This window comes from Canis aureus, chromosome 33, assembly GCF_053574225.1.
Source record: "Canis aureus isolate CA01 chromosome 33, VMU_Caureus_v.1.0, whole genome shotgun sequence".
Taxonomy (NCBI): Eukaryota; Metazoa; Chordata; class Mammalia; order Carnivora; family Canidae; genus Canis; species Canis aureus.
In genome coordinates, this window is record NC_135643.1 from 382,726 (window position 1) to 408,231 (window position 25,506).

Consider the following 25,506-nt stretch of genomic DNA (forward strand, 5'->3'; position numbering starts at 1 on the left):
GCAAACAGAAAAAAAATTACACCATTTTGCTTTTGTTATTTATTTTCATGAATATTTAAATTGAAAGTTAATTAGAGATCCAATACAGAAAAGAAGATTAAGAGAAGAAATACAAATCTCCATCAACTAAAAGTTTGATTAGGGGCATCTGGGTTGCTCAGACGGTTAGGTGTCTGCCTTTGACGGTTAGGTGTCTGCCTTTGGCTCAAGTCATGATCATCTCAGGATTCTGGAATCAAGCAAGGAGCTTCCTCAACTCCCTGCTCAGCAAGGAGCTTGCTTCTCCCTCTCTCTCTGCCCCTCTCTCCTCTTCATGCTCTCTCTCACTCTGTGTGTGTCTCTCTCAAATAAATCAATAAAATCTTTTTTATAAAAATAAAAAAATAGGGCAGCCCAGGTGGCTCAGCGGTTTAGCGCCACCTTCAGCCCAGGGTGTGATCCTAGAGACCTGGGATTGAGTCCCACATCAAGCTCCCTGCATGGAGCCTGCTTCTCCCTCTGCCTGTGCCTCTGCCTTTCTCTATCTCTGTGTGTGTCTCTCATGAATAAATAAATAAAATATTTATAAATAAATAAATAAATAAATAAATAAATAAATAAAGTTTGATTAAATTACAATAAATCCATAAAATGGAACAGTGAGAAGTAAAGAGATTACATGGATCTAATTTGATTGATGAGGCAATGTGCTTCTAATGCAGAGGGCAAGGTAGTATATGATGTGGGACTATGAGCAAATGAACAAATGGGCAAGAAAGATTTCTTGAAATATTTTTGGTGCAAAAAGGTGCTTTTATTATAGCACAGGGACAAGAACCTGTGGGCAGAAAGGGCTGCACTTCTGCTCTGTGGAGCTGGTGGTTGTATGCTTAGTGCTCAAGGGGGAGGGGATGCACAAGGAGTATTAGATCATAGTTGTCTTGTTCAAGTTTCTACTCATAAAACCAATTTTTGCAAGATTTCTCTGGTGTTTATCATTCGGCTCGATATATTTTTTTAAGGTTTTATTTATTTATTCATGAGAGACACAGAGAGAGAGGCAGAGACATAGGCAGAGGGAGAAGCAGGCTCTTCCCTGCAGGAAGCCTGATGTGGGACTCAATCCCATGACCTCAGGATCACGACCTGAGCCAGAGGTGGATGCTCAGCCACTGAGCCACCCAGGTGCCCCTCATTCAGCTTGCTATTAACTATGGGTGAGATGTACAGGCAGTCATGTGACCTTTGAAGAATGTAGCAACTAGCACGAATTTGATCCTTACCAGAATTATGAAGGTACTAGGTCAGCCTTCTGGGCTAAAGTTGAACATTTTTCTGTTTCTGTGCCTGATCAGCATATATAATACTCACTCACTGATGTCAAATTATGGATGTTGCTCTGCTTCATAGCTTCCAGTACTTCCTCTCCCTTAACACTCAAAACTCTGTATTGTTACTCCTTAATATTTTATGTTGCTGCCAGGCCATAAGGTCCATGAGAGCAGGACCCCATCCGTTAGCCCCAGCATGGAGACCACATGATCTGGCACATGATACGGGGTCAACAGAGAGCCATGAATGTCTTGATCTAAGGGACTGAGCTTGTTCTCCATGATCCCTGCTTCCTCTCCAAACTGCTGATGAATCATCTGCTAACCATCTGTCCCAGAATTTTGCCTAGGATCACCATCAGGCCTGTGGAATTTGCCACTTCCTACTTTGTGACTCTTTGCATTCTTACTCACGTTGGTCCTCAATTTGCACAATCTCCCCAATAGATGGTTAGTCCTTTGAAGCCAGGGACAGTGCTCTGTTGTGTTCTTTCTGCAATGCCCAGGGAAACATTCTGCTCAAAGCAGAGACCTTTGAGTGACTGAATGGTTGGACAAGTATAAACTCCTGAGGGAACAAAATAAGAATTGGAGTCACTGGGGCACCTGGGTGGCTCAGTGGTTGGGCATCTGCTTTCGACTCAGGGCGTGATCAAGTCCCACATCAGGCTCCCCACAGGAAGCCTGCTTCTCCCTCTGCCTGTGTCTCTGCCTCTCTCTGTGTGTCTCTCATGAATAAAGAAGTAAGAATTGGAGTCATTATAATTTAATAATAACTATAACTACTGTCTTTAATGGGCCAGGCACTGTGGTTGGAGCTGTAGGTCAACCGCCTCTTTTGTTCAGCACAACAAATCTTCTGAGGGAAATACCCATTTAACAGATGAGGTGCCTGTGGCTTCAAATCACACTCCTAGTCACCCACATAGGAAGAAAAGGCACCAAGATTGGAGCCAGTCTTTCCAATGCCAGTCTTTCCTCACCTGCGGCCATTCCCTTCCATCCCCCCTTAGATAGACAGTGTTCTTCTCTCAGGAAAGAGACCAGACTCAGATGTATCATGTCCATCATATGGGCAATTGTGATGAATCAGGAAGGGGCTGTGGAAGGACAACTCAGTAAGTTAATCTCCCAACTTATTCATGTTTGGGGGAACAGTGACCATGGCGTCTACCAGATAACCTAGCTTTCTGACATGGCTACCCTCGGTACCTTGACAAAAGCAAAGAGAAGACAAAACCATAATCTCTGATCCCAGGCCTGCGAATAGCGTCTTCAAAACACCTGAGTCAGGAAGCCTTTGGCTAATGCCCTCCCGATCCTGTTTGGCCTTTTTTTTTAAGAAAGTAAACTACACAGAGGGAAGCACTGTTGAGTATTTCCTAGACAGATTCTTCTTCTTGCAAAGGGAGATCCACAGAGCAAGTCAAGAGAAGGCACTAATGAGAAAGAAGTTTTGAGGGGATTAAAAGGATAGTGAGGGTGTGGTTGCCCACAATCTGACTCCAAGGGCAGATGAATGATGTTTGGCTGGCATTACAAGAAGCTTCTAGCTGATAAATACTGTCTGGTATTTCCTTGCTTATTTCTTACCCTCACACCGCAAACCCTGATCCCTGTGGTCCACAGTGCAAATGTAAATTACCTGAATCAGGCTGCAGGTGACTCACCAACTCCCCTTTAAAGCAACGTTGAGTTCTTGGGTTCCAAGCAGTGACTGCTCAGGGTAGAAGCCATGACTTACAGACTGTGCTTCTCCTACTGGCTATTGGTCTGCTGGGTGCTGGTAACTGTGGCAGAAGGTAAGGGTTTTGTTTTTATTCTACTGTGGGTCCCTAAATAATAAGTTGTATAGAAAGACAAGATTTGGCACCATAACTATACATAGCCATGAATTGGGAAAAAATTTGTCAGCTGCCATCAGCATGTGTGGTTAAAAGAGAAAGAAGCTAAAATTTATCATCTGAAGATACTGGTTCTAGTCTCAGCCCTACCTATGTGATGTTAGACATACCTAACCTCTCTGACATCAGTCCACTTGTATGGGAAGTAACAGATAGTAATTATTATTGTGGGGGTTATGAGGACCAAACGAGCTATCATGCAAGAAAAGCTCCTCAAGCTTAAAACACTATACTAGTTACTATTGTTGTAAAGCTAACAATTTCCACCCTGACTTACAGCAACGTCCAGCTCTTGTTATCCCCAGCAGCACAGTGATTTGTATGTAGTAGATGTGTAGTCTCTGTTAACTGCTTTAATTCACAACTGGACAGCTGCATACTGGTACTACCAAAGTGAGCATAGATTTCTTTCTCATTTCTTCACTGCTCTCATAGGAGCAGTGAAGAAATATAATCTAAAATAAGATTATATTTCTTCACTGCTCCTATTCTCTTTCCTTTCCCTCATTACAAAATTTCCCAGGTGGCCTGAGCTTTAAAATTGGCTTGCAAATCCCCGGGGAAGATGGGAGGACGAGGAATGAGGGAAAAAGATGCTACAGGACTTGGGTCTAATGTTTCACAGTTCACCTTAGTTCCAGAACTAGCTCCTGCTCAGGGAAGCAAGACCCAGGATCAGACTGGGCCCGCCGGGGGCTCTGCAGGGCTCAGTCAGACCCTAATCATCCCCCAACACTATGTTTGTTCCCTTCTCCCTACGGCTCACATAGACCAGACAGGGGAAGAGACACCAGAGCTGCAGGTGAGACCACCAGAGATCACCTGGCCCAACCTCTGTATAAACTCTGGTGATCAGAAGGCAAGGAGATGTTACAAATAATATCACCCCACTCCCAAGATCAGACACCCCAAGCACCACCTGCTGAATGTGACATCTAAAAGAGGCATTGTAAAATAGAAGTAGCCACCTGGCATCTTTCTAGAAAGTAAACCACTCTTCAGGAAACTTTATAAATACGTAGCTGAACAAGCTATATATAATGAAATTGTAGGTTTATTCACATCTAAAAAGCACCAATTCTGGATTTGGCCCATGCTTCCGAAGTCCTTCAACTGTAGCTTCGCTCTATCCAAGCAGCCCTGATTCCTGTTAGTAGCTCACTTACATATGCTGTGGCTCTGCCCTGTCTGGCTGTGTGGGAATGTCCAAATTCACCCTGTCCTCTCTCTCCTCTGTGGCAGCAGCTGTGGCTGCTCCCTCTTCCTGCCTGCACCTGTGCATTGTACTTCTACTTTATGTGATGATGCTTAAATGTCACTATAGTATTGCCCTCACAAAGGCTTTCTTCAGACACACAAATGAAAAATTGTAATCTCCTTCTCTCTGACATCTCTTAATTCTTAGAGCGATTTGTACATCATCCATGGCACATACTGCACTCTGCTTTGTATTACAGATCCAAGTCTTTGTAACACTTCTCGAGGGCTGGTCCTGTGTCTTTACTATCTTTGCATTTGCCAAAGCACTTAACACAGTAGCCTGCACACTGGTGACATGACTGGATTTATAGCACGGAATTGAAATAGGCCTTTGTGACACTTTCTGAGCTCCAAATTCATTCTCTGTAGAATTAAAGATTTAATCAAAATAGCCAGTCGTTCTGTGAGTCTACAAAATGAACTGCATTGCAGCAGTTGTGAGTAAATTCATCACAGGACTTATATTCCTATCTGGTTCAACTCTGAAAACACATGAAAATTTTTATATGGTTCCATGTGCCATATAAAGGAAGACCTACATACTTGAACATCATATATAAAGCTTACTTCTCTTAAAAATCAGGACCATTCATTACGAACCAGCTATTGCCTGCCCAAATAACCACAGACTACAGGTAATTGTGTGGGTTTTTTTTTTTTAAGAAAGGGAACCTCTCATCCTTACTTTTTTTTTAAAGTACTAGTTGTTGGTATGCTATGAATTTCATGTCTAGACTATAATAAACCCACTTAAAATTGATATCCAAACTTCAAGCAATATTTTGGCTTGATTTCTTATACCATAATTTTAAATGTAAGTTATTGAAAGTTTTCTGGGACTGGAATTAAATACTCACTGTACTTCACAAGAATCTACAGAGAGGAACCTTTAACATCTGCTTAGCCATTCATTCAAATTTCTGACTATGTACTGGGCACCGCTCTAAGCCAGAGACAACTGTAGGTGCTAGGGACAGAGACGTGGCCAACAGAATCAACAATCCCTACTTTTGTGAAGGTCCTGTTCTTTTTTCTTTTTTTTTTAAGATTTTATTTATTTATTCATGACAGAGAGAGAGAGAGAGAGAGAGAGAGACAGGCAGAGGAAGAAGCAGGCTCCGTGAAGGGAGCCTGATGTGGGACTCGATCCCGGGTCTCCAGGATCACAACCTGGGCTGAAGACGGCGCTAAACCGCTGGGCCACAGGGGCTGCCCTGAAGGTCCTGTTCTAATAACAACTATATACTTTAGTTCTATCAGTAGCACACAGATTTTATATATAAAGTGTAATCAGATGGGCCCAAGAAACTGGGGCTTGTGTTGATAGAATCTTTCTATAACACTCAAGATGAACAATAACAGTAGCAAATATACACTAAATGTGCATGTGTCAGACATGTTCTTAGCACTTTACATATATAATTTCAGACAATGCAACAAGTCAATGAGACAAGTAGTATTATTTTCTCCATTTCACAAATAAGGAAAAAGACTCAGAAAAGCTAAGGAACCTGTCAATGATCACAGTTATTAAATGGCAGAGCTCAGGGAGTCTGTGCTGGTTCTAGAGTCTGTGCTTTTAAAAACTGGTTCTAGAGTCTGTGCTTTTAAAAACTATGCTCTTCTGCCTCTCAAAAAATTTTCAATCTGCACTTAAAGATTTGACCTACTTTGGCCTGCTTAAGGTCTCAGAAGGGCTCTCGTCTTTGACATTCAGTGCCTTTGGTGGCATGTCAGTGTGTTACATATTGAGAAGAATTTATTTATAATGATCACATTATCCCTGAGAGGTAGCAAGATGGTAACTTTTGCAATTACAGAAACATGTTTCTCTCAATCAAGCCAATCCCACTGCAGGCACTGTACTAGAGATGAGGAGACAGCAGTCTACAGGATGGTCATGTGGATATTTCAGTGGAGGAAGAATATAACCACTGAATAGTAATCACATGACTGATGAGTATTCTGAAAGTGAACTCCCAGGCTGGTATGAAAGCATACTGCCAAAGGCTTTAAGCCAGCTTCAGGGTAGGAAAGGCCTCCTTGAGGAAAAGAGGCGCAAAATCTGTGCAGGAGTAAGCCAGGTAGAGAGGACAGGAAATGGTGCTTAGGCCTCTGGAACCAACTTCTTCTTCTTCTTCTTCTTCTTCTTCTTCTTATTAATTATTATTATTATTTTTTGGAACCAACTTATTAAAAGCTCAGGCCCATTGATGACTTTTGCCAAAATAGTTCCTGTGGAGTAGAGAAAACACAACCAGATTCCAGACTAAATATGGAGGGAGGGATGAGCATTGAGTTGGAACTGTGTAGACTTCTCTCTGAAGTGAGAGGAATAGGAATCAAAGAAGTTCATGACAGACTACTGAAGTTTTCTTTCTGAAATACGAAGCTAAGTAGTCTACTTAAAAAGATAGAGAGACTTTTGAAGGGAATTCTTCAAATGAATGAAGAAGAATGAGAATTTTGAAGAGGCTTTGAGGAGAATGTCAAAGGTTTAGAAGACAGTGGGAATGGAGCAGAACAAGGAGAAACAAAAGAATGGATGAGCAGTGTCAACTCAGCCAAAGTTGGAGACCATGAATGGCATTAACCTCCTCACTCAAGTGTGTGGCCTTGCCCTATGATAGTTTCCCAAATCAATCCCTAGGGTTCTCACATTTTAGAACACTTGTGCTAACCAACCAGTGACCTGAAATAGTCATCATGTGTCTAGTTCACCAAAAGAATGTAGTTTTATGTGGTCCTGCCCACATTCTTGGGTTGATTACTGGAACAAGCTTGTATCTTGATCTGGACACCTTGGAAATTCCCAGAAGAGAGTACTGAATACTGCTGGACATCCCAGAATTAGGGAAAAGCTTCCTAGCAGGCTCTAACACCCCATAGTCAGTGGGAGGAGTTGGTGAGTAACCTCAGGTTTAAGAAGTGGTTAGTTAGTTGGTTTGTTTCAGCACAGCTGGGACACAGAGTATTGAGTGGCAGAGCTCAGGCCTAGCTAAGTCTGATCTGATAAAAAGTCAAGATGGAGCTTAAGAATAAAGCTAGCTTCTCCACTAGGGCTGGATTCTCATCTTACATAAAGTTTTCATGTTACAAAGGCTCAGAACTGATCTAACTGTGTAGGAGGAAAGAATGAGTGATGTGGGATTTAATCATCTTCTGTGGTTTGAAATATCTTAATCTAGTTTTAATCATAGGATGTGAATACTCAGTAGCCTGGGTAGGTATTAAAGAAAGAGTCAGTATTTCATTCAAGGAACAGACACTCACTCAAGCTAGCTTAAGAAAAGAGTAGAGTAGGGGTGCCTGGTGGCTCAGTCAGTTAAGTGACTGCTCAAGTCATGATCCTAGGGTCTGGGGATCAAGCCCTCCTGCATTGGGCTGCCTGCTCAATGGGGAGCCCACTTCTCCCTCTCCTGCTCCCCCTCTTGTGCTCATGCTCTCTCTGTCAAATAAATAAATAAAATCTTAAAAAAAAAAAAAGAGTAGAGCTGGAAGTGGAGTGATTACTATATCTCCAAGAACCTTTTTAAAAACTTTTTTTTTAAATTTTATTTATGATAAGCACACAGTGAGAGAGAGAGAGAGGCAGAGACACAGGCAGAGGGAGAAGCAGGCTCCATACACCGGGAGCCTGATGTGGGATTCGATCCCAGGTCTCCAGGATCCCGCACCTGGGCCAAAGGCAGGCGCCAAACCGCTGCACCACCCAGGGATCCCCTATCTCCAAGAACCTTAATCACAGCCAGGCTTCAGAAGGATCAGCCTTGCAAAGTCTGCAAAGTCAAGGAGCAAGGCTCATCACCACTCTGTTACCACATGGTCTCTTGTCTCTTTCTCAGGTCTTCCCATTTTATAGCTTCTCCGGAAAGACCGGCCTCTCTACTTACTCAGCATTCAGATGGCCAAAACCTAACACTCTTGTCCCTGCCCTACACTTTCCACTAATATCTTCCACTAACTGGGACTCTTTGTTGAAATTCTCAAATGAGAATCTGTCTGGTCCCTGGTCAGCCAATGAATTGGCTGAGTGTCTATCAGCAGGCCAATCTGCCACAGGCAAGGATACTTAGGATGGACCTTTTCAGGGCTTGCAAGTAAAACAGAATCTCTAGAAGGGGCTATGCACACAGGCAGGCAAGAAGCATAGCATATACAACCAACAAATCTGAATTCAGTTATTCGAAAGGTCAGAGGAATCTCGCTCTTTGTAAGTGCTTCAGTGATCTCAACTTCCTGTGTGGTTTTTTTTTTCCACACTTCATCTTAGCCAAAAGGCCTAGAAGCAATGAGTTTGTTTTTTCATTGTTGACACTCAGTGGCCCATTCCAGGCTATATTGGTAAGTCTCCAAGAAAGTGAAGGAATAATTTATGAAGGGAAGCTTACTATTGCATTGTCAATTCAATGGGATGATACAGGTCTATAGAGAAGACCTTGACACTTGAGCTTGACCCAAATTTCTTCTCAGAAATGACTTTCATCCTGGTTCTCAGTGCTCGTTGCCCTGCTGCATGTATATGTCCCTGACTTCCTCTTGAGGGAGTGATTTCACTGCTAGGGGAAGGGAGGCAGACCTCTTGGATTAGCAGCCTTCAGGGGGTGGTTAATTTTATTTTCTTAACATTAGTTCTTTTTCTCCACTGAATTTTTTTATTGTTATAATTTATGAACAATAAAATATACAAATCTTAAAGGTACAGACTGATCTCATTTTACATATACACATATATATGTGTTATATATGGAAACGTGTATATGTGTGTGTAAATATAGATATGTGTGTGTGTATGTGTACCTCCATATCCATGTAACAATCACCTGGATCAAGATATAAAGAATTCTACTTTTTCCACAAAATAACACCTACCCTAACCATAAATTAATTACTTTTAAATGTTTTCTTACCCATAGATTAGTGTTTCCCAGTGCTTGAACTTTATATGAGTGCAATCTTACAGTATGTGCTCTTCTGTGTCTAACTCCTGTTGCTCAACATAAGATCCATGGGATGCCTCCGTGTTGTTGTGAGAGTAATTCTTCTTTTCGTTGCTTGCTTTTCATTGTGTATACACAGTTTGGTTAACCATTCTTCTATTGATGGATACTTGCACTGTTCCCAAGTTCAAGCTAATATGAATAGGGCTGCTTTGAACATTCCTGAAGTAGTCCTTTGTAGGTACATGCACTTGGATAAATTCCCCAGAGTGGGACTGCTGGGTCAGGAGGTGTGTTCATGCTTCATTTTCTTGGACCTTGGCTGTTTTCTCAAACAAGCTTTGAGACATCTCCATTTCTCTCTCTCAATCTTTCTGCCCCACTACCCCCTAAACTATCTCCCTTCTGCTTCTGTCATGAGGCCTATTTCCTGACTTACATGTTTCTCCTCACAGGACAGAGAGAGGGAGCCACCCCTCCTGGAGGCTCACAAGATAATGGAGGTGCTACAGACTGCCAAGTCTTCACACTCACCCCTCCACCCCCCAGGAGGAACCCGGTGACAAGGATCCAGCTCATCACAAGGCCACTCAAGTATCCCTTTCATTCCTTTCCACAACAAGGGCCTAGAGTCCACATTAGGTTTCCAAACAGACCTTTCCTTCCTCAGAAGTACAACCACTTATTTCAGTTTCGTCCAGGTTTTTGGCCACATGATTGCTTTACTCCTCATTATAAATATTTTCCCAAACGAAGGCTCTGGAGAGGAAGCTCATCTGAGGAAAGCAGAGAGAAAAGAGAAGTCCCAAATATGCTGAAGCCAAAGAAGCCAATGCCTCAGAGAAGATTGCTGCTTTCTTCTTCCAAACTAAAATGCTTGAACTTGAAGATGAAGTATCTTAAACTAGACTAGAAATTGTTCTTCTTGTCAGCAGAGTTTATAGGTTATTCACGTTTGCAAAATGGCAGCAATAATCGCATTACTCTTATCCCCAACTTTTTAAAATCACAGGATATTTGTGCAAATAAAATCCTAAAATAGGTGGTTCCAAGAATTCCTATATATCCTGAGAGACCAGCAGAATCAGTCCTCCCTTCTAAATTAAAGTGAAAAGCATTTAAATACATTGATATAGACCAATGAAGACATTAATGACACCCTTTTACTCACTGGAAAACTTACAGAGCAGGACACATTTACAAAGTGAACTTTAAAGGAAATTACAGAAAACTGAAAGTTTTATTTTATTCTCTGGCAATGGTGTAGATAGTGGTTATTTATTCATTTGGGCCTTTTTAATTGACATAACATTATATTAGATGTTCAATGTGATGATTCCATATTTGTATATATTGCAAAATAATCACAGTAAGTCTGGTTAACAACTATTACCGTACATAGTTACAATTTATTTTCTTATGAGAACTTTCAAGATCCATTCAGTTTTCTAACAAGAAAAGAATTATAAACATTAAAGCAAAACAAAGTTATGGGGAGACTGACTAATACCTCGAAGGTATCATAAACCAAACTACCTAATTTTAAAAAATTAATTTTTAATTGTAAAATCTAAAGTTACATTAGTATTGACTTTCTAAGCAACCAGCGCAAATTAGTTTGTGTTTCTCACTGTTCGTCACATTATCATTGTACGGATACTAGTTGAGATTATATAGTTCCCTTAAAACTTTCAATATGGTTCTAGGCGCACAAGCCTGATTTAAAGTTTACATGGATGTTCTGGTAACTCCAGAGCTCCACAGACATGAATTCATTCAACTACAGGAACCTGAGGATGCAACAGAAGCAAGCAATCCCACTGACTGTGTTCACCGGGTATCACTGTAGCCATTCCCTAAACAACTGCCTCCTGTCGGTGCCGCTCACCTTGCCTATAACATAAGAACTTGGCTTTTGCATATGATGTCAGTGGTTTACACCAGTTCCTCCCAAGACTTACATGCAAAAGTTGCTGCTGCTGCTTCAACAAAGGAAAAAAGGAACACGGAGACATGAGGATGCTGGGAGTGTTGTCTGGGAAATGGAGAGACTCAGAAAACCACCATGCTGTTCTGCTTTATGAAAAGATAAAAAGGAAAAAAATAGTTTCCTTCACTCACTTCAGAGCAACTTTTCTTATATGGACAGATATTTGCTTCGAAAGTACAGGCTTAAGTAAAATCTGGATTTGAAATTTTCGCTAAGAAACTGTAGTTTGCTTTCTCTCTGATTAATGGGGCATAACCAGAAAAGGGCCAATCTAGGGACACCTGGGTGGCTCCACTGGTTAAACAGCTGCCTTTGGCACAGGTCATGATCCCAGAGTCCTGGGAAAGAGCCATGGGTGAGATGGGGGCGGGAGGGGGGCCCTGCTCCGTTGGGAGCCTGCTTTTCCCTCTCCCTCTGCCCCTCCCCCTGCTCATGTATGTTCTCTTTCTCTCTCAAATAAAATCTTTACAAAAAAATACGGTGATGCTGGGGCATGAACTCCGCACTCCACACCGAGTGCGCTTCAGAGTTTCTCTCCCTGTCCCTCTGCCCCTCCTCTCATTCCCTCTCTCCCTTCCTCACCCCACCCCCAACACCCCCCCACACACAAATAAATAAATAAACCTTAAAAAAATACAGTGACGCCTAGCAAGGTCATTGACTCAAGGGGAAGATAGTTTTCATCACTAATACCTCAAAGTGAATTTACTTATTAAATATGTTCCTCTTAGCATATAGGTGAGATCTGCTGCTTTTCAAGCAATGGAAGGGTGTGATAACTCTTGCATGCATCTTTTTTTTTTAAACTCACCAAAATGACTTTTATTTGTATGTGCTACATAAACAGTGAATGGTAATTCATGGCACTTGTTACCTGGTCCAGACATGAAAAGGTTTATGGAACCAGTAAATGACATTTTAAAAAGGATCTTCTGTCATCAATCCAAAGTAGACCTGTTTAGCACAATTCAATACTATTCCTTCAGTATTTTATAAATGGAATTTTCTTCTACTTATATCCATTTCCCGGGGCTTATGGACCCATTCATATTCTCCATATTTAGAATCAAAGGTTCCTTTATGAAGAGATCTTAATTTTAAGGTAAAACGTGGTCCAAGTTCCTGAATTCTCACTTTCTTTTCACTCTTGAATATGTACCTATGAAATCTGAAGAATATATAGTCCCGTTGATTATGGAATGTGGCAACTTGCCTCCCAATAAATTGAGGATTATGGGGAAAGAGAGATGCAAACATACGTCCAACAGAATGACCCAGCCTCGTAGTAAAGTTATTCAAAATTACTTCAGGTATGTGTTCTGTAGGGTCCTTGCCTCTTCTCTTAATTTCTTTACGCAAACGAACAAGTGACTCAGAATTAATCCATTTGGTATTTTACGATCTTCATTAATAACTATCGGATCTGTGAAATCTCTTGAAATGCACCGTGGAATAATTTTTTTCAAAGCCAGTCCTCTTCTGTAATAAACATGTGAGTTTGGTATAACTGCGGAGAGCTGGTCCAGAGCCGGACTGTTCTCCCATGAGGTCTATCTGATGTTGTGATGAGAATCTTGGGAGAAGTTTGTCTGTTGAAGTAAGATGCAAATTCATCTGCAGCTGCATCATAAGCAACCTCTTCATCATTAGGATCTACTATAGTTTCATCATCTACTCGCTGGTTGTCCATGGTCTTTGGTATAGGCTTTGGTGGAGCTTCATCACCAAGAGCTTCTCTCTCTTTTTTAAGTTTTTTCTTAATCGCCAACTTTTCCTTCCGCTGCTGCTGTTTCCACCGCGTGAACATTAAGTGTCGCCGTCGTTTGTTCTTAATTTCCGAAATGCTGAAGCCTGGGGGAAGGGCAGCCGCTTTCGGAGGTTGGACCCCACTTTGCGTCGCTCCATCCTCAGCGGCTGCAGCCTCCTGGGGCTCCTCGGCGGACGCTTTGCGCTTCAGGCTCTTCCCCCGCCTTGGCCGTGCTGTTTGCTGGTCTTGGCGTCTGTCTTGCTTGCATCTTGTACCTTGTGACCTGAACAGCGTACGCAAGTCCAAAGTTCCAAGTATGCTAAAGAGGCATAACCAGAACCTAATCATCAGACAAACCCAGACTGAGGAACGTTAACAAAACACTTGCTATGTGATCTTTAAAAACACAGATGTTGTGGTAGACAAAATTGAAAGGAGGTTAAAGGGACGTGAGGGGCACCTGGCTGGCTCAGTTGGAAGAGCATGTGACTCTTAATCTCAGGGTGGTGAACTCAAGCCCCACATTAGGTATAAAGTTTACTAAAATAAATTAAAAAGAATAACAATAATAGAATAAGGGACATTAAAGAGACATGACAATTAAATGTAACATATTGTCCTGGAAGTGGGAAGGAGAGAGAGAGATTGTCAGGAAAGATATGATTGGGACAACTGGTAAAATTTAATGTGGACCATGTGTGTCAGTGTTTGAATTTTCTGAATAAGAGAACATTCTTACATAAAAATATGAAGTATTTGAAGGTAAAGGAGTATAGTTTCTGCAACTAAATCTCAAATTATTCAGGAGGCAGCTGAACCAGGAGAGGAAGGACACACAGGCTACATGGGGTCTGCTACTAAATGATTGGCTTGTGGCGCATTAAAACACTGGGGTTTGCTAAGCTCTTATTTAAAAATGAAAAATTCGGAAGAGCTGACTTATTTTATAAATGTTACCTTATGGTATTTGGAAACTTATTTGACGAGGTGTGTTAGTTTTCTAGCACTGCTATGATGAAATGCCACAGGCTGAAAGGTTTAAACAATGCAAATTTACTTTCTCACAGTGCTGGAGGCTGGAAGTCCAAAAGTCAAGGTGTCAAGAAGATAAGTTTCCTCTGAGGCCTCTCCCCCTGGCTTGCAAATAGCAGCCCTCTCACTGCCTCTCCACATGGTCTTTCTTCTGTGTGTGTGTGCCTGGTGTCTTTCCTGGGTGTGCACATTTCCTCTTCCTTTTTTTTACAATTTATTTTTTTAAAGATTTATTTATTAATTCGTGGAGACACACACAGAGAGAGAGAGAGAGAGAGGCAGAGACACAGGCAGAGGGAGAAGCAGGCTCCATGCAGGGAGCCCGACGTGGGACTCGATCCCGGGACTCCAGGATCACGCCCTGGGCCAAAGGCAGGCGCCAAACCGCTGAGCCACCCCGGCTGCCCACATTTCCTCTTCTTAATAAGATTACCAGTCAGATTGGATGAAGGCCCTCTCTAAAGTCCTCATTTTAACTTAAATCACCTCTCTAAAGTCTCTATATCCAAATATAGTTACATTCTGAGGTACGGGGGCAGGGGGGTTAGCACGTCAATATATGAAAGTTGGGGAATAAATTCAGCCTGTAATAGAAGGTATCCAATTTTTTTTTTTAGGTATCCAATTTTTGATAGCAGTTAACTACAAAACTCCCAGAACAGCTGCATAATCTAGGGAAAGCTGGCTTTGATTCTAAAGAAGAGTGTTGCAATGCTCAGGTACTTTTATACATAAATAAAAAAATAAAAGAGAATCAACACTTTCCTGTTTTAAGCACAGAGTATATTTGGCTTCTTTTTATAATAAAATGTAAATATCAGGCTCCTACTAGAACCTCTAAGATTGTGCTAAACAGCAGAGAGACAAAGGAACCTAGGATGAGAGATAGGAGAGAGAGAGGACACAACTGAAACAATGTATTGGGGGCAATCAGTTCTATGTACCTCAGCAACTCCTAGGGTCAGCACTTTGTAAAACCACTGAGTCATCCTGAAATAGCTCTCAACTAGAAACACAAAGTCTATTACCAGTAGAATGGATGAATATATTGTTATTGTATCATATACTGGAATACCACGTAGCAAGGCAAAACAATGGATCGCCGCTTCACACCATAACATCAATGAATCTCGCAAGTTCATGTTGAGTCAAAGAAGTCACATACAAAAGAATACATATGATAAGATTTCATTTATATGAGATTCAGGAACAGGAAAAACTGACGCATGGTGACAGAGGTCAGACTAGTGATGACTTTTAATGGGTTGTGGGCTGAGTAAAGGTAAGAGGCGCCCTGCTGGGGAACTGGAAATATTCCATACCGTGATATGGGTGAGGTCACACAGGTGTGTACATTTTTAAATTTTTTTTTTATTATTTATTTATGATAGGCACACAGTGAGAGAGAGAGGCAGAGACACAGGCAGAGGGAGAAGCAGGCTCCATGCACCGGGAGCCCGACGTGGGATTCGATCCTGGGTCTCCAGGATCGCGCCCTAGGCCAAAGGCAGGCGCTAAACCACTGCGCCACCCAGGGATCCCAGGTGTGTACATTTTTAAAGATTCATCAAGGGGCACCTGGGTGGCTCAGTGGTTGAGCATCTGCCTTTGGCTTAGGGCATGATCCCGGGGTCCTAGGACTGAGTCCCACATCGGGCTCCCTGCGAGGAGCCTGCTTCTCCCTCTGCCTATGTCTCTGTCTCTTTCTGTGTCTCTCATGAATAAATAAATAAAGTCTTTTAAAAAAAGATTAAGCTTTATGCTTAAGATTTATGTATCTTGCTATATGTAAGTTATCAATTAAAATTTTTTAGTGCCACAGTGTAAAGGAAATCATATATATATACTAATTATAATTGTAGATTTGTTTCTTAAGCAAGCATTCAAATATTCTATTGACTGGTAGTTGGTAAGCTTGTATAAAGTAATACTTCATAAGTATTCTTTGATAAGTCAAAGAAAGACAAATACTGTATAATATCACTTATATGTGGAATCTTAAAAAACCAAACTCTGAGACACAGAGAGTAGAGTGGCAGCTACCAGGGTCTGAGGGGTAACCAGGAAAATGGGGAAATATTGCTCAAAGAGCATAAACTTCCAGTCATAAGATTAACACATTCTGAGCATCTAACATACAGTATGGTGATTATAGTTAATAATACCATATTATAGACTTGAAGGTTGCTAAGAGAGTAGATCTTAAGTATCCACACCACAAAAACAGAACTGGTAATTATGTGACAGGATGGAGATGTTGGCTAACACTATTGTGATAACTGTACTGCAACATATGTCAGATCACCATGTTGTACACCTTAAACTTACACAACTATAGATGTCAATTATATCTCAATAAATGGGGAGGGGAAGCAATACTTCACTGAAATATCACCTCAAAACAGTAAGCAGAAGACTGCATACTTTTGAGTATGTACCAATAAGCATTTGTCTTTTCCAGCTAAGGCAAATTTAAACCAGAGTAATTTGACAGCCTTAAATATAACCCTATACTTCATACAGTTGGCTAGCCAAAGAACCACAAAAAGCCTTTAGCACACATTCCAAACAAAATATCTCTCGCAATTTCAACATTGGAAATTTACAATAAGCATTATTATTACAACAGTAGCAGTTCAATGATTTGTACAGAAGGGCTCATGACAAAGTGTTATGAAACCTCCAGACAGAGATGTCCAGATCCTTCCCCTAGCCTGCACAACCTGGCCTCCTTCTCCTCATCCCCAGACTCTTCCTCTCTGACCGCATCCCCTATTGCTCTCTTCCTTTCTCTGCTCAGACATACTGCACTCCTCACACAAACCAAGCACACTCCCTCTTCAAGGCTGGACCCTTGCTGGCCTCTCCTTCTCCACATTGGTCCTTCCCTCACTTATTTCAGGACATTCATAAAATGCCACTTCTCTGCTCCCCGGTTACACTATCTAAATGTGCAGGCACAGACCCACTTCCTCACCGTGTTCCCAGCTATATTTTTATCCCTGGCAGGAATCACATTCAATTACTCTAAATGTATTCTAATTTATCTTTTTTATTACTTGTCTTTCATGTAAGAAAATAAGCTCCTTAAAGGCAGTGATTTGTACCTATTGTGTTCACTCCTATTGTGTCCAGGACTTAAAACAATACCTGCATATTATAGGAACTCAGTAAAGGTTTGATCAGGGGAAACCGCAGGATTTTAAAGTCTTCTCCAGAAAGAAAGAATTTCTAGTAAGGAGAAGAAAAAACCCATATACATTCCTCCCCCTTCCCCCCGCCCCAAAAAAGGGGGAAAGAAAGTTACTGCCACCCATGCATACTTCTGACCTTCTTTTAGGAATTTTAACATGAATATTCCTCTGTTTTACCATAGATAAAATTTATCTCTTCTGGTAGTTTGTTAGAGAACGGGTCAGAATGGCAACCAGAAATAGAGAATCTACCAATTTAATTGCTCACTCATTTTGTAATTTTTTTCAGCAACATCTGAAAATTAGCAACATCTATCACTTTATTTTAAAAGATTTTATTTATTTATTCATGAGAGACAGAGAGACACAGGCAGAGGGAGAAGCAGGCTCCATGCACCAGGAGCCCGACACAGGATTCGATCCAGGGCCTCCAGGATCGCGCCCTGGGCCAAAGGCAGGCGCCAAACCGCTGAGCCACCATAGCTGCCAGTGTCTATCACTTTAAAAAAAATCTAAGTCCCGTCCTTTTTCTAAGGTTTTCCTCCATGCCAAGGCAAGACAGAATGGTTTCCTGGGAGGGCTAATTATCTGAGATGTCTCTTCAAACTTAATTTTTAAATATCTGTTCACTAGACAAGAGAAACTGATTTTCTGACAACAAAATTAAGAAAATCTTGGTTCATGTTTTAAACAGAAGGTTTGGGCAGCCCAAGTGGCTCAGCGGTTTTGGCCCCGCCTTCAGCCCAGGGCGTGATCGTGGAGACCCGAGATCCAGTCCCGTGGAGCTCCCTGCATGGAGCCTGCTTCTCCCTCTGCCTGTGTCTCTGCCTCTCTCTTTGTCTCTCATGAATAAATAAATAAAATCTTTAAAAAATAAAAAAAATAAACAGAAGGTTTATTGCATGTTCTGTACGTAGTAAATCCTTTAATTTCTTTAGAAATGTCTTTCAAAATTTCCTTCACTTGGAGAATCAGATTCCCACCCTCATTCAGAATAGAGGTAGATTTCATGCAGTAATTATGATAAAATTCTATTCGAAACATGTTTTAAAGTTTTGATTCCATGGTGGCAAAGTATTAGTTTTTCTATAGTTCCTTCTCAGTTTTCTTTGCTGATACTTTTCTCAAATCAACATATTGAGAAGGACAATAAGGACTTAAATTTTAGACACAAAATAGATGGTTTATTTCTCCTAAACAACATGCTCTACACTATTTCAAGTTCAGAGTTTTAGTGGACTGACCACTGACTTATACATACTAGGAAACTGACATCAAGGTTGTACCGTATCTGGGGATGTACCATGCTAACTCCCCATGCTACATGACAATAGAAATAGCCAGGCCAGTGTGGACTTACACATTTCCATTCATTGTGAACATTGGCTTACATTTTGCTGTTTGTGCAGAAACCATACTTGAAAATCATGCTTCTGGTGAATCACAAAATGTTCTGAGCCCTCTTCGGATTAGCACTCTTAGAGGTGGCCCGGTCAGCTCTCCTGCTGCTCTGCTTTTGCCCTTCTGCTCACATTTCATCGCTATGAGGCAAATTTACTCTCATAACTCCCCAACTACTTTTTCTTTTACTCAGGATTTTCAGTGAAATCCACAGCACTCCCCCACCAACCTATCCGCCTAGCCTTCCTCCACCCACTGCTTCTGCCTTCTGACCTCTGAATCATCAAGCCACCTGCTGACATCAGGGCAACACTGACCGAGGCCAAATGCAGAGGTCTCTTCTGCTCCCATCTTGCTTAAACCCCTGGGATGGAACTACTGGATGGACTATCAATGTCCACTAGAGTGCGCTGCTCCCTTGGCTCTACCATTTGAGGGACCATGGATCACAGTTCTTAGCTGCCACCTCTTTGGTTCAAATAGGTTAAGAACTCTTTAAAAATGGAAAAATAAGGCCATTTATTGCATGGGCAAAAAGAACAGATAATACCCCTCAGGTAAAGTTCATCATAGAGTTTAGCATTTTTGCCCTTGTGAAGGATGTGGCTTAGAGTGAATGTTGACTACAGTGAGTGGGGCTTCACTGCCACCTCCTGGACGGTGACTTGGCAGCACTGGACAAACCGGGGCAGAGCCAAAGGAGTAGAGTGTCACCTTAGTGAAATGGATTTAAAGCCAACTGTAGTAACTCCGAGCTCAGAACTTTCATAATTCTCCCTAAATGATTCCTGTCCACCCAAACAGAACTGACTTCTCCCTCAACCTCTACCCTAGAAAGGAGATGTGCTTACTTATCTCTCACCAACTTATTTCTTCTCAGGACCCAACAGAAGAATGGGGACCCAACCACCTTACCTAAAAAGACAAGTGTATTTAAAAATACATTCTGGGGGATCCCTGGGTGGCGCAGCGGTTTGGCGCCTGCCTTTGGCCCAGGGCGCGATCCTGGAGACTCAGGATCGAATCCCACGTCAGGCTCCTGGTGCATGGAGCCTGCATCTCCCTCTGCCTGTGTCTCTGTCTCTGCCTCTCTCTCTCTCTGTGACTATCATAAATAAATAAATAAATAAATTTAAAAAAATTAAAAAAATAAAAATACATTCTGCTGGCTGGCATTATGGAAGACAGTATGGAGGTTCCTCAAAAAATTAAAAATAGAACTCATGTGATGCAGTAATTGCATTACTGGGTATTTACCCAAATAATACAAAAATACTAATTCAAAGGGATACATGCATCTCAATGTTTATTGCAAGCATTATCTATAATAGCCAAATTATGGAAGCAACCTAAGTTGCATACCCACCAATAAATGAATGGGCAAAGAAGATATGGTGTATATATACATAATGGAATAAAACTCAGCCATAAAAAGAATGATATCTAGCCGTTTGCAACAACATGGATGGATCTAGAGAGCAGCATTAGCTAAGCAAAATAAGCCAGTCAGAGAAAAACAAATACTACATGATTTTACTCATATGTGGAATTTAAAAAAAACAAAACATATGAACAAAGTGGGGGGAGAGAGACAAAGCAAAAAACAGACCCTTAAATAGAGAACCAACAGAGGGTTACTAGAAGGGAGGGAGGGGGATGGATGAAATAGATAAAGGGGATTAAGTGTGCACTTATCATGATGAGCACTGAGTAATATATAGAAGTGTTGAATCACTATATTGTACACCTGAAATGAATATAACACTGTATGTGAACTACACTGGAATTAAAATAACATTTTCAGAAAAAAAAAACAAATACATTCTGCTGGCTGGGTTGTATTTTCCCAGTACAAAATAATTTTGATCTAAAATACAGCTTGAGGGGCACCGGGTAGCTCAGTCCATTGAGCATCCAACTCTGGATTTCAGCTCAGGCCATGATCTCGGGTCATAGGATCAAGCTCCCAGCTCAGCGCAGAGTCTGCTTGTCCCTGTCCCTCTGCTTCTGCCCCGACTCTTTCTCTCTCTTTCAAAAAAAATAAATAAATAAAATATTTAAAATATAGCTTGAGCCGAATTATATTATCTAAATCCAGTGTTTGCCTTTGTTTTCAGTAAGTAGAAAAAACATTCACATAGGAAAATCTCTAAAATTCAAGCTATAATCTACTTTTATTTATTTATTTATGTATTTATTTTTGGATACCATTAGTTTATTATAAAAGAGAGACATGAAAATTATTTACATGATGAAAGATTTCACAACTTCACTGGAATGCGCAGCTTCACTTCATGCCATTTTAGTAATGATTTCGGTCCACATACTTTCTGAGAATGTCACCATCTCTAAATAAGAAATAATCCTTATCTGGAACTACTTTGGTGCCTCCATACTCTGGGAGAATTTTATCTCCAACTCTCACACTAACTGGTTGAATCTCTCTACCCTTTCCTTTAGAACCTGATCCAACAGCTACTACTGTTGCTTGCAACACTTTTCCTTGAGATTTTTCTAGGCGCATAATACCTCCTTTGGTTACAGTTTTAGCTCCACTCCTTTCAACTAAAACTCAGTCAAAGAGGGGAAGAAACTCTAAACGCTTGCCCTGCCATGACTCTGGCCACCACAATTCCTACTTTACCTTTTTGTTTTGTTTTTTAAGATTTAATTTATTTATTCATGAGAGACACACACACACAGAGAGGCAGAGACACAGGGAGAGGGAGAAGCAGGCTCCATGCAGGGAGCCGGATGCGGGACTTGATCCAGGGACTCAATCCGGGGACTCCAGAATTACGCTCTGGGCCCACGGCAGGCACTCAACCGCTGAGCCACCCAGGCATCCCTGTACTTTACCTTTCTAAAAGGCCTTTAACATCGTTTATTCACAGAAGGAGGAAACCAAAAGGCTAATAAATATACAAAAAGAAAAAAAAATAAATATGTATAACCTCATTAATAAACAAGAAAATGTAAACTAAAGCAAGATAATTTCCACCCATCATAATAGTCAAAATTGAAATTATTAGTAATATCTAATATGGTCCGGGTGTGGGGAAAGAGACTTTTTCATACACTGTTGATGGAAATATAAATTGGTACAGCATTTTGGAGTACAGTTTGGCAGAATCGGTCAAAATCTAAAATGAAGCAAACCTGGGGCACCTGGGTGGCTCAGTTGGTTAAGTGTCTGACTCTTGGTTTCAGCTTAGGTCTCATGGGTTGTGAGATCGAGCCTTGAGTTGGGCTCTGTGTGCTCAACAGGAGTCTTCTTGGATATTCTCTCCCTCTGTCCCTTCCCTCACTTGTGCACACTTTCTCTCTGTCAAATAAATAAATAAACCTTTAAAAAAATAAGAATAAAATAAAATGAAGAATACCTTTTGCAGCTTCAAATGTCCATCTCTGGTGAGCATTGTGACTGTTTCTCCAGCATGTATTCTGTGTATATTTCCCTAGCTTTGTAGAAGTCAGGTGGTTCCACAGGTAAACTGTCATCACCCTAAGCCAATCAGCACCATCATGTTTCCTCTTGCTCCTGTTATTAATTCATACAAAAGAATTTAACACAGGCCCAAGCCAATACGTGCATACCATCCTCTTAGCTACAGTGCTTCATTCACACTGAGCAATACCCGAATTTAGCTTAGAATGAAATTTTATCTGATGGCTAGAGAAACACACGTCATCTTCCATAAGTGAATGAAGAAGCAGGGATCCCTGGGTGGTGCAACGGTTTGGTGCCTGCCTTTGGCCCAGGGCGCGATCCTGGAGACCTGGGATCAAATCCCACGTCGGGCTCCTGGTGCATGGAGCCTGCTTCTCCCTCTGCCTGTGTCTCTGCCTCTCTCTCTCTCTCTCTCTCTCTGTGACTATCATAAATAAATAAAAATTTAAAAAAAATTAATAAAAAAAGAAGCATGTGGCTCCAGGAGTCTAATATCCCAAAGTGTATATTATCTAAACAAAAAATTTTAAATTCACTCCAGATCTTCTATATAATCATACTCATATATGTATTTTAACAAACACACATGATTCTACCATTTATTGAGTGATGCTGAGTACATTCCTGGGCCTAGTACCTTGCCTATAAAATACAATTTACATTCCTTCCTTCACAGATTATTACTATTGTCACATAGAAATCTTTGTGTTAAGGGCATCTGGCTGGCTCAGTCAGAAGAGTATGTAACTCTTGATCTTGAGGTTGTGAATTTGAGCCCTATGTTGGGTGTAGAGAAGGAGAAGGAGGAGGAAGAGGAAGAGGAGGAGGAGAAATCACTGTGGGAGACACTGTGGAACAGAAATAGATAAATAAAGTAGAGTTCCCAATCTTTAGAGACACAGAAAATTTAGTGGGAGTGGTGACACTGGATTTTCGTTCTTGCCCATGTGACTTCAGAATCAGGCCTTGACTCTTTTTAACAAATTAATTTTTTATTGGTGTTCAATTTACCAACATACAGAATAACACCCAGTGCTCATCCCGTCAAGTGCCCCCCTCAGTGCCCGTCACTCATTCACCCCCATCCCCCGCCCTCCTCCCCTTCCACCACCCCTAGTTTGTTTCCCAGAGTTAGGAGTCTTTATGTTCTGTCTCCCTTTCTGATATTTCCCACACATTTCTTCTCCCTTCCCTTATATTCCCTTTCACTATTATTTATATTCCCCAAATGAATGAGAACATACACTGTTTGTCCTTCTCCGATTGACTTACTTCACTCAGCATAATACCCTCCAGTTCCATCCACGTTGAAGCAAATGGTGGGTATTTGTCATTTCTGATGGCTGAGGAATATTCCATTGTATACATAAACCACATCTTCTTCATCCATTCATTCATCTTTCGATGGACACCGAGGCTCCTTCCACAGTTTGGCTATTGTGGACATTGCTGCTAGAAACATCGGGGTGCAGGTGTCCCGGCGTTTCATTGCATCTGTATCTTTGGGGTAAATCCCCAACAGTGCAATTGCTGGGTCGTAGGGCAGGTCTATTTTTAACTCTTTGAGGAACCTCCACACAGTTTTCCAGAGTGGCTGCACCAGTTCACATTCCCACCAACAGTGTAAGAGGGTTCCCTTTTCTCCGCATCCTCTCCAACATTTGTGGTTTCCTGCCTTGTTAATTTTCCCCATTCTCACTGGTGTGAGGTGGTATCTCATTGTGGTTTTGATTTGTATTTCCCTGATGGCAAGCAATGCAGAGCTTTTTCTCATGTGCTTGTTGGCCATGTCTATGTCTTCCTCTGTGAGATTTCTGTTCATGTCTTTTACCCATTTCATGATTGGATTGTTTGTTTCTTTGGTGTTGAGTTTCATAAGTTCTTTATAGATCTTGGAAACTAGCCCTTTATCTGATGCATCATTTGCAAATATCTTCTCCCATTCTGTAGGTTGTCTTTTAGTTCTGTTGACTGTATCCTTTGCTGTGCAAAAGCTTCTTATCTTGATGAAGTCCCAATAGTTCATTTTTGCTTTTGTTTCTTTTGGCTTCGTGGATGTATCTTGCAAGAGGTTACTGTGGCCGAGTTCAAAAAGGGTGTTGCCTGTGTTCTCCTCTAGGATTTTGATGGAATCTTGTCTCACATTTAGATCTTTCATCCATTTTGAGTTTATCTTTGTGTATAGTGAAAGAGTGGTCTAGTTTCATTCTTCTGCATGTGGATGTCCAATTTTCCCAGCACCATGTATTGAAGAGACTGTCTTTCTTCCAATGGATAGTCTTTCCTCCTTTATCGAATATTAGTTGACCATAAAGTTCAGGGCCCACTTCTGGGTTCTCTATTCTGTTCCATTGATCTATGTGTTTTTGTGCCAATACCACACTGTCTTGATGACCACAGCTTTGTAGTACAACCTGAAATCTGGCATTGCGATGCCCCCAGATATGGTTTTCTTTTTTAAAATTCCCCTGGCTATTCGGGGTCTTTTCTGATTCCACACAAATCTTAAAATAATTTGTTCTAACTCTCTGAAGAAAGTCCATGGTATTTTGATAGGGATTGCATTAAACCAGGCCTTGACTCTTCTGGAGGGTCTAGGAACAACTTAATAAACAGCTTTTCTACTAAAAAAAAAAAGGGGGGGGGGTAGCAAACAGTAGGTATACATGTAAGCAAAAGGAACAATGATCCAAAGAGGCTAAAAACAAGTTGGGGAGGAAAGCAACCAATTAGAACACTATTGTCATGGGGTGGAGGAAGAGTTTTAAATTCTAGCAGCTATGTCAGTGGAGATTACTTTCCAGATCTAGAAACATGGAGATAGCCTAATGGAAATAAAATGACAAAAAACCCATTCTCTTGACTGATAAGAGATCCTCCTGTGGACTAGGAACAGAAAAACATGCTGAATTGAATATTTTGGTTTCATTTACCTGATTCTTTCTTACTTTAATTCATGCTAACCAATAATAAATTTTCTAAAATTTTGCTAGAACCTTCCTCGCTTTTTTAGAAAAGATTTTATTTACTTATTCATGAGAGACACACAGAGAGAGGCAAAGACATAAGCAGGGGAGAAGCAGACAAGCAGAAGGAGCCTGATGCGGGACTCCATCCCAGGATTCTGGGAGCACTCCTTGAGGTGAAGGCAGATGCTTAACCACTGAGCCACCCAGGCATCCCTGAATTTTCCTCACTTCTACAGCAGATGACCCTGCATGCTAAAGTAGAACATAAAGGATTGAATAAGGCTATGCAATGGGGAGAAACAAAATTT

At 41.2% G+C, this 25,506-nt stretch overlaps 1 protein-coding gene and 2 pseudogenes across 1 annotated transcript; 1 reads left to right on the plus strand and 2 right to left on the minus strand.

Moving 5' to 3' along the window:
* Positions 1-2,958: 2,958 nt before the first annotated feature.
* ODAPH (odontogenesis associated phosphoprotein) lies at positions 2,959-12,350 on the plus strand. The gene is made up of 2 exons (XM_077882503.1): positions 2,959-3,112; positions 9,870-12,350. The coding sequence occupies exons 1-2, from the start codon at positions 3,046-3,048 to the stop codon at positions 10,325-10,327; spliced, it is 525 nt and encodes a 174-aa protein (XP_077738629.1). The 5' UTR covers positions 2,959-3,045; the 3' UTR covers positions 10,328-12,350.
* Positions 12,198-13,514, minus strand: LOC144304063 (ribosome production factor 1 pseudogene; annotated as a pseudogene).
* A 7,566-nt stretch (positions 13,515-21,080) lies between these two features.
* On the minus strand, positions 21,081-21,393 carry LOC144303934 (10 kDa heat shock protein, mitochondrial pseudogene; annotated as a pseudogene).
* Between the last annotated feature and the right edge of the window lie 4,113 nt (positions 21,394-25,506).

Bases quoted from the DNA above. Each gene is read 5' to 3' on its own strand.
- ODAPH (XM_077882503.1), top strand. From the start codon at position 3,046: ATGACTTACAGACTGTGCTTCTCCTACTGGCTATTGGTCTGCTGGGTG. The intron at 3,113-9,869 runs GTAAGGGTTTTG...TTCTCCTCACAG, and splicing joins GCTGGTAACTGTGGCAGAAG to GACAGAGAGAGGGAGCCACC.